We start from the raw sequence: 14,667 nt of genomic DNA, 5'->3' as shown, positions 1-14,667 counted from the left end.
TACAATTATTACCTTATCCATTCAACAGTTTTATTACATTATCCAAGTGATTCATCACATTATCCAGTTTTATTACATTACCCTATCAAATAAAACCATCACAGTAAGTTATTACAGTATCCATTGTTATTACGTTGTTATAGTCTACCAGTTGAAGGGCTACAGCATAGATATGTTGGCGTTATCATATGTTTGTTATTTATAACTACGTTCTACTGTATTTCATTATGTCGTCAAAAATGTACAAAGCTGCAACTTTTGGAGTGTCTTACTGGAATTGAACCCGTAATAGTTTCACGTGTAAATGCACTGTTCAAAAACATATCCACCGTTTTGAGTATCACAAAGCCTATCATTTCATTGTCCATCACAGTAAGCGCTCCAGACTCTACCCGGAGCAGGGGCTCTAGCAGAGATTTCTCTGTGAAGCATGCTGTCATCGGGCTAGGCGAGTGGATGCCCCACATGTAGGAGCAGCAATCAACCCAATATCTGAGGGCAAAACACCGTTTCTTATGACTGAATGCGTCGGTGAAAAGCTACACAAACATTGTGGGATCTTATGACATACGTTGGTACTCAGATATAGGCCTGAATAATAGCATTGGACGCATGCATAGAAATCGTGGATCATTTGGAAGAAATTGCACTGAAACGATGAGTTGCAGATGGGGGACAGAGCTGTGGGTAAGTAGAACCGCGAAAGAACGACCGAGTGATATCGGCGCAAATATATTTGTTAATGAAACCTGTTTTAACTATTGCTTTAATTTGATGGACAACCTTTGATCTGTTCCGATACAAACGACATGTGGATGGCATTGTCTTGCAACAAGGTAGCGATCTTAAAGCTCCTGCTGCCATGATGCTTCTCTGCGCGTGCATGCTGCCTTTATTATCGGAGGCATAGTGGCCGATTCTATACTGGATCGACTGTTAGACTACATTGATTTTACAGTCACGAATTAATATAGCCTACTTTTGTTTTTAACCTCAAGATCTATCCCGCCATAAAGCCTACGTTAGAAGCAATAGGCTAGTTGTTTTCAATATCCTACCCTATTAGCCTATTACAATCACTAAGCCATTGCAAATGGGGTCCATACTGTGCACGTACAGCTACATAGCGACTCTAGTAACGTTTAATTTGAAACATTGCCCCGAGAGCGGTGTTGTAGGCTACGCATTTGGGAATGGGTTTTCTCCGTTGTCTGCCTTAATTCACATTATAGCTGAAATAGCTATTCAAGCTAGAACAATGAATAACAGGGCCAGCAGGTTGAACGGATCCTCATACACTACGTTGTCTCCGCTCACAGAAGGGCCTATTGCAAATATCAGAGAGGGTGACGTCTAAAATAATGCATTAAATATGTGTAGCGTTATGGAATTCGTTTTTGTTTGGAAATGGAAACGAGGCCTATAGTTGAAGAGGATTGTTTTTTATGTTATGCCTACAGGTGTGCACAAATAGGCGATGCATTGCAGAGATGCAAACGTAACCCGCCACGACATATGTTAGAGTTCACAACATATACTATTACACCTCACCAACTGAATGTCAATATTTTTATTATATTCCCAATTTGCCTCCTGTAGTTTGTTGTAGGCCTACATACAATGTGCAGAAAGAAGTGTTAGCCCGCTGTTGCAACAAACACACTGTTTCAACAAAGACTGTTGTAGACTCTAACCCTCTCTAATTTAACCATAATAACTCATTTCTATACATTTTTCATAAACATTGCCTATTGCCTGCAAAATAAATTAGGAAGAAAATACACATCAGAGGTGGTGAAACCTGGTCTAGTTACTGGATGTGAGTTTAGGAATTAAATTGAGGATATGGCTTTGTTTTGATCATGTATTCTAATTTTATTCTTAATCTCTTTTCTTATAGGACCAGTTTGACAACTTGGAAAAGCACACCCACTGGGGCATTGAGTTTGTGGAGAGGTATACAAAGTTTGTTAAAGAGAGATCTGAAATTGAAATCAGCTATGCAAAGCAAATCAGGTAAGTCTGGGAAAACATTATCCTCTTCACTTCCCACGTTGATATTGTCATGTCTCTCATGGCTGAGGCGTTGCAGTATGAGGAGCCTACAGTACCACTAAAACATAGGTTTCGGTATGTTTTGTTGATTTCAGTAACTTTGATAAAGGACTACAGAGCCTACATCACCAATGTCATCCAAGTCATGCCACACTCAAGTGCAATGCATGTCATACGGTGATGCTCACAAGTGACAAAATGATCTCTTGTATCCACATTTTCATATACATTTCAGACATGCATACACCAGGGCAAGAGGGTCCAGTGGTACGTGTCAGTTGTCTCTCTAGTGTATCACTGTCTTGTTCAGGTGGTTGTTGTAATTAAAGAGAATGCCTTCTCAATAAGCCCGGGTTAAACAAAGGTAAAAATGAAATGTATGAATTTCAGCCCACTTCAAAGCAATCTTCTACATTCGGAGGTGAATGTAGCCAGGCCTACCCAAAGGTGGTAGTTTATGTAGCAAGTAGCAACAAAGTGAAGTAGAATAATACAGACACATACAGGCCTCTAACTACGTGCAACCGGAAGTGTAAGCCGGGTAGGCAACGCATTACCATGGTTACTAGGTTATCCACAGCAATGACCCACATTCGTTTTCTTCCAATGGTCTTGGGAGCTTCCCACTGTATAATATGGGGGTATTGCCAGACAGTGACAGTCTCTGACAGAGCAGTCCCCGGGGACAGTGGATGAGTTGGATCACTGTCTGCCGTGCACTCACCAAGGAATACACAGCAGCAAATTCCTGCATGCATAATCATCGACCTTGTTTCTGGAGATCATATCAAGAGGTTTTCTGCCTCAGCAATAGTGCTGCGATCAGCTCTGAACTGGATTATTCATTGGGTGTGTTTTGTTCTCCAGCCAGAATCATTGATAATTGTACCATTTTAAGTTGCATATGAAGTGTTTTGCTAAATTGTGGTTTTTCATCACCAACCATAATAGATTTGATTTCTCTACATATGTTAGTTGATAGTACAGTTGATGTAGTATATTGATTAAGGCAACCTTAGACTAAACAAACCAGACTATGGAAAGCACGGATTGGACACTGAATGGAGGAATTAAGCCTTCAAAATTATGCAAAAAGCCCCAAAAGACAAGCAGGTGCTTAAAAAGACTAGAGAAAACAGACAGCTAGGGGCTTGTTAGTCATTTTATTTTCAAAGTGTTAACATGAATTTGGGCGTATGGGATTTGTGCCATGTGCTGTGGTGTCAGGATCCAGATTTGTCATGTGGCTGCAAGCAGACAAAAAGAGGCGGCTGGCGCGGCTGGCAATCTGCCTAGCAACACATCAGAATAGATGGTGTGGATCAGAGCACAGGGAGTGGAGGCTACCAGTGGAGGCTACCAGTCAGAGGGGGAGATTATTTTACCGCTGTGTCATTATTCTAGCCTCAGTTTCTGCTTACGATAGTCCACTCAGAGGATGTATAATTACAAATGTAATATTTATCTTTTTTCTTTCATAAGTGTCATTGTACAGATAGTATGATGGTATTTCAAGGTGAATCTTGCCGTTATGCTTTCATAGTAAGTGTAGGCTCCATCTCCAGTTCATCCTGAGATTTACATTACAGCTAAGGGATGACTTCCTGATACTGTCCCTCTAATGCTGCTCTTTCTTGTCAAATCGCTCTGTTGTTTTTAGGGATGTGTACATATGAGGCCCAGATACAGAGGTACACAGAGGATTATCCGTCAATCAGCTTGTACTTTTGATATCCTGTCGCTGGGCATCCCTTTCCCATGAGTACACAAACATACAATATTTGTGTTTACACATCTCCCTCTGTATTTCTCCACAGTCCCTGATTTACAGTGTACTGTACGTTTTCTACGCCTGTACTGAAATTTGTTCCCATTCCCTAACAGAAACCTCTCTAAAAAATATCAGCCCAAGAAAAACTCAAGAGAGGAAGACGAATACAAGTGAGTGAAATGCATCAAGGATTAATGTTCACAATATCAGGTTGACCGTGTACATTAATGTGGCTATTTTTGTGATGATTGTACAGTCATGTAATTCATTAGCAGATTTACCATCTCCGCTCATTACCGGCTGTTAGTGGGTAAAAATAGCTGTTTTAGATTAACAAGGCTGCATTTTCATGGCTTGCAGCGAAACACTCCATTTCTGCCTGGAGAAAGCTGTGTAGCTAAAGCCAAGTTTTTCCACAAGGATTGTCTTTTCATCAAGACGTTATCCTTCATCATATGTGCAAAGCAGTTGTACAGATCCAAGACATGAACAGAGTGACCTTTTGAAAGAAAATGTGAGACTTTTCTTAAGGCAAGGGAGGAAGCCTTTGAAGGAAGTAGTGCTGGATGAGGGCTTTATCCGTGTCTTATTTCCCCTCTTAGTCACGAAATCACAAAAATCTAATTCTATGTATGTCCTATCGTTTAAAGACACTGTCGAAGTGGTCAGTAAATTATATAATTTAAATATTCACGGGAATATTCTCTCTTGATAAAGAAAGAGAACATAACAGTACCTATTAATTATGATAATAAATATAATGCAAACATTCCTTACGATCATCAGTAACAGATGATTTCTCAGGATGCATAGTAATAAAGCTGTTGTTTTTGTTAAAAAATGTTTTTATTTTTATTTGACTAGGCAAGTCAGTTAAGAACAAATTCTTATTTACAATGACAACCTACTGGGGAAGAGTGGGTTAGCTGCCTTGTTCAGGGGCAGAACGACAGCTTTTTACTTTGACAGCTCGGGGATTCGATCCAGCAACCTTTCGGTTACTGGCCCAACACTCTAACCACTAGGATACCTGCCATTGTGATTAGAGTAATTAAATGTGAAATAAGTGAGTGTGTTTAAACACGTTTTGTGGTCACCTCTCATCTTGCTACCAGGTATACGTCCTGTCGGGCCTTCCTGATGACCCTGAATGAGCTGAACGACTATGCGGGACAACACGAGGTCATCGCTGAGAATCTCACCACTCATATCATCTGTGAGCTGACACGCTACATCCAGGAGCTGAAAGCAGAGAGGAAATCGGTAAAAAAAAATCCTTTCCTGCGCATCGCTCACTTAGACATGAATTGTACTCTCCCAGATCATGCTCATTGGCGGCTCAAAACTATTTTTTGGCTAGACTACGCAGAGATTATTGATATCACATGATCTGAGCCAAACCAGCCAATCCCTGGTCAACCAGTGGCGGCTCGATGCTTCCCAAAAAAAATGTGTACATTTTTTTTATCCCCACTCCCAAAAATCAAATCAGCAAATGCAATTGCTGGAACAGATGCAAATATGTCATTGGTGATTGTCATTGCTCTGTACCACACAGCCAGGGATCAAGCTGAGAATCTGTTATGATGTTGCTCACAATTGTATGCCGCCACATCCAATACATCCCAGGGATGGAACTGGGTCAAGTATCCAGGTCAATGGATTGGGAACATGTTGACCCTACTCCCCCCACCAATCCATAGTAGCCTCAACTATGGTGCTACTCATAAGTGGACCAGGTCTCTGTCTGGAGCTGGTGGCTGGAACTAATATGATGGGGGGGTGGAATGTACAACCCCCCCACACATAGTTTTGTAAGGCGTTGGTTGTGGCCTTTTGTCTGACAGCATGTCTTTGACGATGGCTCAGCGCGAAAAGAGTTAATACTTCTTTTATAAAAAAAAGAAATTCTGGACTGCCGTTCATGTTGGATTGTTTTTATTTTCCAAAGTGTAGTAAAGGTAGCTTTCATTGATAGCTCACTCCTAGGTATGCTTTTTCATTCATTCAATTCCCAACCAGAACATGGTGTAAGTTAAATGAGGTCATGCAACCAGGCATTGAACATAAGCTTTGTACATCACATTAACACATTAATATTTACTGCTCCTATAATTTTAATTAAACTTAAAACAAAAGCAGAAGTGCCTGTAACGATTGTCTGAAAGAGGGGACCAAGATGCAGCGTGGTAAGTGGTCATAATTTATTATAAATGACGAAACACTTAAACAAAGAAACAAAAACGAAAGCCAACAGTTCTGTCAGGTGAAAAACACAAGACAGAAAACAACTGCCCACAAAACCCCAAAGGAAAACAGGCTGCCTAAGTATGGCTCCCAATCAGCGACAACGATGTACAGCTGTCCCTGATTGAGAGCCATACCAGGCCAAAACAAAGAAATACAAAGCATAGAAAAAAGGACATAGAATGCCCACCCAAATCACACCCTGACCAAACCTAAATAGACATATAAAAAGGCTCTCTCAGGTCAGGGCATGACAGTGCCTTTGAGTCTTCATCAGTGAATTCCCTTAAGTCGTTTTATACACTGTGAGCAGCATTGAATCAGTCAAGATTATGCACATCGGCAAGTCACAAGTTAGTTTAGTTTTGGCTCAGTAGTTTACCTTCAATGCAAAGGCTGAGTAGCAGATTTGATGCCTTTTTGTTGTGGATATTGTGTGTTTTGTCTAGCTTTTTCATTCATCATAAGGAGTATTGTAAGAGCTGCCGTAAGAGATTTAGAAGTCTCTTGACTGTCTAGTTATAGATACTAAATTGCTCAGAGTTCAAACCAGAAATGATTCTACTACTGTTTTAAGTGTTTTAACTTGTTTTATTATGTGTTTTTTTTTACTCAGCATTTCCATGATGGCCGCAGAGCTCAGCAACACATTGAGAATTCTTGGAAACAACTGGAATCCGTAAGTGTCCTCCCGATGAGTAGGTTTGAGTAATTGAAGAGATGAACGATATGCGACTGAACCATTCCAACTTGACATGTGAATTGCCTCTCCTCAGAGTAAACGGAGATTTGAGAGAGACTGCAAGGAGGCGGATCGAGCCCAGCAGTACTTTGACAAGATTGATGCTGACATCAATGTGACCAAAGCAGACGTCGAAAAAGTAAGTTATTGACTGACAATGGGTAGCAGTGTGTGTGGGTGCGTGTACGTGGGTGACTGTGTGTGTGTGTGTGTGTGTGTGTGTGTGTGTGTGTGTGTGTGTGTGTGTGTGTGTGTGTGTGTGTGTGTGTGTGTGTGTGTGTGTGTGTAAAAGTGCAGCTACTCTTAGTCACCACTCACCCACTCATTAAGCCATAAGCATGGTTTGCGTGGCAACAGCTTCACTGACAAGAGAGTGCTGTGGCCCTGTTGGAAGTTGGGTTAGAGCCAAATATGAATCACTGCTGGTAGACAGTGGTACAGTGCTTCATGGAGCTCCAGCTATGGGCTTTTCTCATTGTTTCCTCTAAATGTAATGCCTCAGATGGTAACCAAGCTGTGTTACTGTACCAGTGTACTGCTGATTCCAAAAACGGTACTATTATTTCAGTATTGATTGCAAAAAACTGTGATATTACTTTGACATGTTTATCAGGTATCCAATCTGTCCAATGGTCTGTAGAAACAAAGATAACTCAATGTACAGTAGTGTCAACATGCAACATCCCTGAGCTCAGGAAGATTGATATCAACATTGCTCTAGCTTTCTGCCAGTTGTGAAAGAACTTCCCTAGAATGTTGTTACTTAGATAAGTTTGGTGTTTTAGACCTTAGAGTTTGATGATTCCTTACCCTGACAGTAGTTTAGAGACTGTAATCCACTGTTTAGAGTTTATTAAACAACCACTACTAACCCAGGTAATTTAAGACACCACTAACCAAAACTCTATGGGACAGATGGGGGGGCAAATGTGCAATGTTACAAATATTTGGCCAAATCACATTTAAGTAACTTCAAACCAGGACATTGAGTTGATTTTAGTTCATTTGGCTATGATATTTTGACATTGCACTGTTGCCTGTATCTGTACTGAACTAAAATAAACAAAATCAAATAACCAAACTCTGGTTGTTTTGGACCCCCCCCCCCCCCCCCCCCAACAAAAAAATGTGTCAGAAATTAGAAAGTGGCATATCATTTGAAAGCTACAGCCCTTGTCTGTTTGTAAATCAAACTCAAATCTTACTGCCCCCCACCACCCCTCCAGAAAGGGCATAAATCATGCGGTATGGTCATATTCATAGAGTTTGCAATGTGGGTCAAGTCACCAAAAATGCAAACATGTAATATGCATGGAAAGAATACACCCTGATGGTCATTTTACAGCAGTGAATTTCCTTCTCGATCCACATTACCTTGTACGCTTCCTCCACATGGTCGATGGATCTACTCGTTTACAGTAGGAAAAGTGAATGGGAAAAGAAGTTAGACATTTCCTCAACTGTCTGTGTCTTATTTAAAATCTCGATAACTTGAAGCCATGATTGCGAGGGTAATTCTAAGATGTCAGGCTTGAAAAGCCGTTCAGTGATTCTACCCAAACCAGACCAAGAGACGCCTTGTGATCTCCTAATGTTATCTAGTAGATGAACTGGCAATCAGAAAGGGGATTTACACCAGTGGATAGGTAGAGACTTCAGCTTTCTCCTCATACAATGCATTAGAAAAGTATTCAGATCCCTTGACGTTTTCCACATTTTGTCACCGTAGAGTCTTATTCTAAAATGGATTCAATTGTTTTTTCCCCCTCATCAATCTTCACACAATACCCCATGAAAAAAGTACATTTATAAAAAACAAAAAAAATATCACATTTACATAAGTATTCAGACCCTCAACTCAGTACTTTGTTTAAGCACCTTGGGCAGCGATTACAACCTTGAGTGTTCTTGGGTATGACGCTACAAGCCTGGCACACCTGTATTTGAGGAGTTTCTCCCATTCTTCTCTGCAGATCCTCTCAAGCTCTGTCAGGTTGGATGGGGAGCTTCGCTGCACAGCTATTTTCAGGTCTCTCCAGAGATGTTCGATGGGTTTCAAGTCCGGGCTCTGGCTGGGCCACTCAAGGACATTCAGAGACTTGTCCCAAAGCCACTCCTGCGTTGTCTTGGCTGTGTGCTTAGGGTTGGTGTCCTGTTGGAAGGTGAACTTTTGCCCCAGTCTGAGGTCCTGAGCGCTCCGGAGCAGGTTTTCATCAAGAATCTCTCTGTACTTTGCTCTGTTCATCTTTACCTTGATCCTGACTAGTCTCCCAGTCCCTACCGCTGAAAACCATCCCCACAGCATAATGCTGCCACCACCATGCTTCACTGTAGCGTAGGTGTGTTGCCAGGTTTCCTCCAGACATGACACTTAGCAGTCAGGCCAAAGAGTTCAATCTTGTTTTCATCAGAACAGATAATTTTATTTCTCATGGTCTGAGAGTCCTTTAGGTTCCTTTTGGCAAACTCCAAGGGGGCTGTCATGTGCCTTTTACTGAGGAGTGGCTTCTGTCTGGCCACTCTACCATAAAGGCATGATTGGTGGAGTGCTGCAGTGATGGTTGTCCTTCTGGAAGGTTCACCAATCTCCATAGAGGAACTCTGTCAGAGTGACCATCGGGTTCTTGGTCACCTCCCTGACCAAGGCCCTTTTCCCCCGATTGCTCAGTTTGGCCGAGCGGCCAGCTCTAGGAAGAGTCTTGGCCGTTATAGACTTCTTCCATTTAAGGATGATAGATGCCACTGTGTTCTTAGGGACATTCAATGCTGCAGACATTTTTTGTTACCCTTCCCCAGATCTGTGCCTCGACACAATCCTGTCTCAGAATTCTAAGGACAATTCCTTCGACCTCATGTCTTGTTTTTTTGCTCTGTGCCTTTCCAAATCAATTGAATATACCACAGGTGGAGTCCAATCAATATTTTATTTTTTCTTTGTTTGACCAGGTAGGCAAGTTGAGAACAACTTCTCATTTACAACTGCGACCTGGCCAAGATAAAGCAAAGCAGTTCGACACATACAACAACACAGAGTTACCCATGGAGTAAAACAAACATACAGTCAATAATACAGTACAAAAACAAGTCTATATACAATGTGAGCAAATGAGGTGAGATAAGGGAGGTAAAGGCAGTAAAAAGGCCACGGTGGCGAAGTAAATACAATATTGCAATTAAAAACACTGGAATTGTAGATTTGCAGTAGGTGAATGTGCAAAGTAGAAAGTAGAAATACTGGGGTGCAAGGGAGCAAAATAAATAAATACAGTAAGGGATGAGGTAATTGTTTGGGCTATTTATAGATGAGCTATGTACAGGTGCAGTGATCTGTGAGCTGCTCTGACAGCTGGTGCTTAAAGCTGGTGAGGGAGAAAAGTGTTTCCAGTTTCAGAGATTTTTGTAGTTCGTTCCAGTCATTGGCAGCAGAGAACTGGAAGGAGAGGCGGCCAAAGGAGGAATTGGCCCTGGGGGTGACCAGTGAAATACACCTGCTGGAGCGCGTGCTACGGATGGGTGCTGCTATGGTGACCAGCGAACTGAGATAAGGCGGGACTTTACCTAGCAGGGTCTTGTAGATGACCTGGAACCAGTGGGTTTGGCGACGAGTATGAAGCGAGGTCCAGCCAACGAGAGAGTACAGGTCGCAGTGGTGGGTAGTATATGGGGCTTTGGTAACAAAACAGATGGCACTGTGATAGACTGCATCCAATTTGTTGAGTAGGGTGTTGGAGGCTATTTTGTAAATGACATCACCGAAGTCGAGGATCGGTAGGATGGTCAGTTTTACGAGGGTATGTTTGGCAGCATGAGTGAAGGATGCTTTGTTGCGAAATAGGAAGCCAATTCTGGAATTAACTTTGGATTGGAGATGTTTGATGTGAGTCTGGAAGGAGAGTTTACAGTCTAACCAGACACCTAGGTATTTGTAGTTGTCCACATACAGTATTCTAAGTCAGAACCGTCCAGAGTAGTGATGAACACATTGAACTCTATCAGAGAAGTAGTTGGTGAACCAGGCGAGGCAATCATTTGAGAAACCGAGGCTGTTGAGTCTGCTGATGAGGATGCAGTGATTGACAGACTCGAAAGCCTTGGCCAGGTCACTGAATACGGCTGCACAGTATTGTTTCTTATCGATGGCGGTTAAGATATCGTTTGGGACCTTGAGCGTGGCTGAGGTGCACCCATGACCAGCTCTGAAACCAGATTGCATAGTGCAGAAGGTACGGTGGGATTCGAAATGGTCGGTAATCTATTTGTTAACTTGGCTTTCGAAGACCTTAGAAAGGCAGGGTAGGATAGATATAGGTCTGTAGCAGTTTGGGTCAAGAGTGTCCCCCCCTTTGAAGAGGGGGATGACCGCAGCTGCTTTCCAATCCTTGGGAATCTCAGACAACACGAAAGAGAGTTTGAACAGGCTAGTAATGGGGTTGCAACAATTTCAGCAGATCATTTTAGAAAGAAAGGGTCCAGATTGTGTAGCCCGGCTGATTTGTAGGGGTCCAGATTTTGCAGCTCTGTCAGAACATCAGCTGACTGGATTTGGGAGAAGGAGAAATGGGGAAGGCTTGGGCGAGTTGCTGTGGGGGGTGCAGTGCTGTTGACCGGGGTATTGGTAGCCAGGTGGAAAGCATGGCCAGCCGTAGAAAAATGCTTATTGAAATGATCAATTATAGTAGATTTATCGGTGGTGCTCTTATTCTCCATGGACTTTACAGTGTCCCAGAACTTTTTTGAGTTTGTGTTGCAGGAAGCAAATTTCTGCTTGAAAAAGCTAGCCTTGGCTTTTCTAACTGCCTGTGTATATTGGTTTCTAAATTCCCTGAAAGGTTGCATATCATGGGGGCTGTTCGATGCTAATGCAGAACGCCACAGGATGTTTTTGTGCTGGTTAAGGGCAGTCAGGTCTGGAGAGAACCAAGGGCTATATCTGTTCCTGGTTTTACATTTTTTGAATGGGGCATGCTTATTTAAGATGGTGAGGAAGGCATTTTTAAAGAATAACCAGGCATCCTCTACTGACGGGATGAGGTCAATATCCTTCCAGGATACCTGGGCCAGGTCAATTAGAAAGACCTGCTGACTGAAGTGTTTCAGGGAGAGTTTGACAGTGATGAGTGGAGGTCGTTTGACCGCTGACCCATTACGGATACAGGCAATGAGGCAGTGATCGCTGAGATCTTGGTTGAAAACAGCAGAGGTGTATTTAGAGGGCAAGTTGGTTAGGATGATATCTATGAGGGTGCCCGTGTTTACGGCTTTGGGGTTGTACCTGGTAGGTTCATTGATAATTTGTGTGAGATTGAGGGCAACAAGCTTAGATTGTAGGATGGCCGTGGTGTTAAGCATGTCCCAGTTTAGGTCACTTAGCAGCACGATCTCTGAAGATAGATGGGGGGCAATCAGTTCACATATGGTGTCCAGAGCACAGCTGGGGGCAGAGGGTGGTCTATAGCAGGCGGCAACGGTGAGAGACTTGTTTTTAGAGAGGATTTTTAAAAGTAGAAGTTCAAATTGTTTGGGTACAGACCTGGATAGTAGGACAGAATTCTGCAGGTTCTCTCTGCAGTAGATTGCAACACCGCCCCCTTTGGCCGTTCTATCTTGTCTGAAAATGTTGTAGTTAGGGATGGGGATTTCAGAGTTTTTGGTGGTCTTCCTAAGCCAGGATTCAGACACGGCTAGGACATGGTAGGATGTGAATACAGTGGAGGTAAACCTAGGCATTGACTGATGAGAGAGATATTGTCTCTAGAAACATCATTGAAACCAGGTGATGTCATCGCATATGTGGGTGGTGGAACTGAAGGGTTGGATAAGGTATATTGAGCAGGGCTAGAGGCTCTACAGTGAAATAAGCCAATAAACACTAACCAGAACAACAATGGACAAGGCATATTGACATTAACCTCTATCGGCTAGGTGGGACGTTAGCGTCCCACTCTATTCAACAGCCAGTGGAATCGCGTGGCGCGAAATACAAATATGCAATAATTTCAATATTTCAAACATACGACTATTTTACACCATTTGAAAGATAAGACTCTCGTTAATCTAACCACATTGTCCGATTTCAAAAAGGCTTTACAGCGAAGTAAAACATTAGGTTATGTTAGGAGAGTACATAGCCACAAATAACCACACAGCCATTTTTCAAGCAAGCATATATGTCACAAATACCCAAAACACAGCTAAATGCAGCACTAACCTTTGATGATCTTCATCAGATGACACTCCTAGGACATTATGTTATACAATACATGCATGTTTTGTTCAATCAAGTTCATATTTATATCAAAAAACAGCTTTTTACATTAGCATGTGATGTTCAGAACTAGCATTCCCACCCAAAACGTCCGGTGAATTTACTAAATTACTCATGATAAACGTTCACAAAATACATAAATTATTTTAAGAATTATAGATACAGAACTCCTTTATACAATCGTTATGTCAGATTTTAAAATAGCTTTTCGGCGAAAGCACATTTTGCAATATTCTGAGTACATAGCTCGGCCATCACGGCAGCTAATTTGACACCTGCCAAGTTTGGGGCAACCTAAACTCAGAATTACTATTAGAAAAATTGGACTACCTTTGCTGTTCTTCGTCAGAATGCTACTTCCACAACAAATGTTGTTTTTGTTCCAAAGAATCCATAGTTATGTGCAAATATCCCTGTTTTGTTTGTGCGTTCAGGTCACTATCCAAAGGGTAACGCGCGAGCGCATTTCGAGACAAAACATTTCTAAATGTTCCTTTACCGTACTTAGAAGTATGTCAAACGCTGTTTAAAATAAATGTTTATGGTATTTATCTCGTAAAATAGTGATAATATTCCAACCGGACAATGCTGTATTCATTCAAAAAGGAAGAGAAAAAATGGCGAGGTCTCGTGAACGCGCATTTCCCATCTCTTAGCCTCCAGGCATTCCACTGACAAACTGTGCTCCTGTTATCTGCCCGGAGACAGGAAACGCGTCAATCTGCTTTCTGAACGCTTTAGAGAGCCAATGGAAGCCTTAGAAAGTGCTACATAACCCCACGGGCACTGTAGTTTCGATAGAGAAGGAAAGGGAGAACTACAAAATCGCAGACAGGCCACTTCCTGCTTGTAATTTTCTCAGGTTTTTGCCTGCCATATGAGTTCTGTTATACTCACAGACACCATTCAAACAGTTTTAGAAACTTTAGAGTGTTTTCTATCCAAATTTGCATATTCTCATTTCTGGGAAAGAGTAGTAACCAGTTTAAATCGGGTACGTTGTTTATCAGGCCGTGAAAATACTGCCCCTTAGCCCAGACAGGTTAAGGAGAGGCATGCTTAGCCGAGTGATCATAAGGGTCCAGTGAGTAGTGAGGTTGGTTGGGGTCACGGCTATTCAGACAGCTAGCCGGGCCATGGGTAACAAGCTAGCAGAAGATGGAGGACTGTTTTTAGCCACGTCGTGCATTTCCGTTGGTAGATTAATGGGGTTCTGTGTGGTAAAGGGGACCAATCCAATTGGCAAAATAGTTATAGTTATAGTGGCCCAGAAAAATTGTCCGATAGACCTATTCAGCTAGCAGCCAATATGCTCAAGACAGCTAACGAATAATGGGCCGCAGTTAGCAGATGGGCGTTCAGGTTACGTCACGACGGAGGGGCCATTTGAATAACTCCCTCGGGCAGATAACGTTGGCAGTCCAGTCGTTAAGGCCTGGTGGGGCCTTATCGAAACATCAAGGATAATCAATGGAAACAGGATGCACCTGAGCTCAATTTCGAGTCTCATAGCAAAGGGTCTGAATACTTATGTAAAAGGGATATTTCAGTTTTACATTTTTAATACATTTACACAAATTTCTAAAC

At 42.1% G+C, this 14,667-nt stretch overlaps 1 protein-coding gene across 4 annotated transcripts in view; it reads left to right on the top strand.

The window, feature by feature from the left end:
* The first annotated feature begins 350 nt into the window (after positions 1 to 350).
* LOC115199777 (formin-binding protein 1) overlaps positions 351 to 14,667 on the top strand; it is a 31,629-nt gene continuing 17,312 nt past the window's right edge. For 2 of the 4 annotated variants that reach the window (XM_029762195.1, XM_029762194.1), the window contains exons 1-6: positions 352 to 687; positions 1,901 to 2,016; positions 3,940 to 3,996; positions 4,942 to 5,089; positions 6,690 to 6,752; positions 6,850 to 6,954. In XM_029762195.1, the coding sequence (XP_029618055.1) occupies positions 613 to 687; positions 1,901 to 2,016; positions 3,940 to 3,996; positions 4,942 to 5,089; positions 6,690 to 6,752; positions 6,850 to 6,954 (564 nt within the window). In that variant the 5' untranslated portion in view covers positions 352 to 612. Of the gene's footprint in view, positions 688 to 1,900; positions 2,017 to 3,939; positions 3,997 to 4,941; positions 5,090 to 6,689; positions 6,753 to 6,849; positions 6,955 to 14,667 lie in introns of all 4 variants that reach the window. The other 2 variants (XM_029762193.1, XM_029762196.1) reach the window with 2 other exon arrangements.

Source organism: Salmo trutta, chromosome 9 (assembly GCF_901001165.1).
Source record: "Salmo trutta chromosome 9, fSalTru1.1, whole genome shotgun sequence".
NCBI classification, from domain to species: domain Eukaryota; kingdom Metazoa; phylum Chordata; class Actinopteri; order Salmoniformes; family Salmonidae; genus Salmo; species Salmo trutta.
Note: the sequence above shows the minus strand (reverse complement) of the source record. Positions and strands in the feature narration are given on the sequence as shown.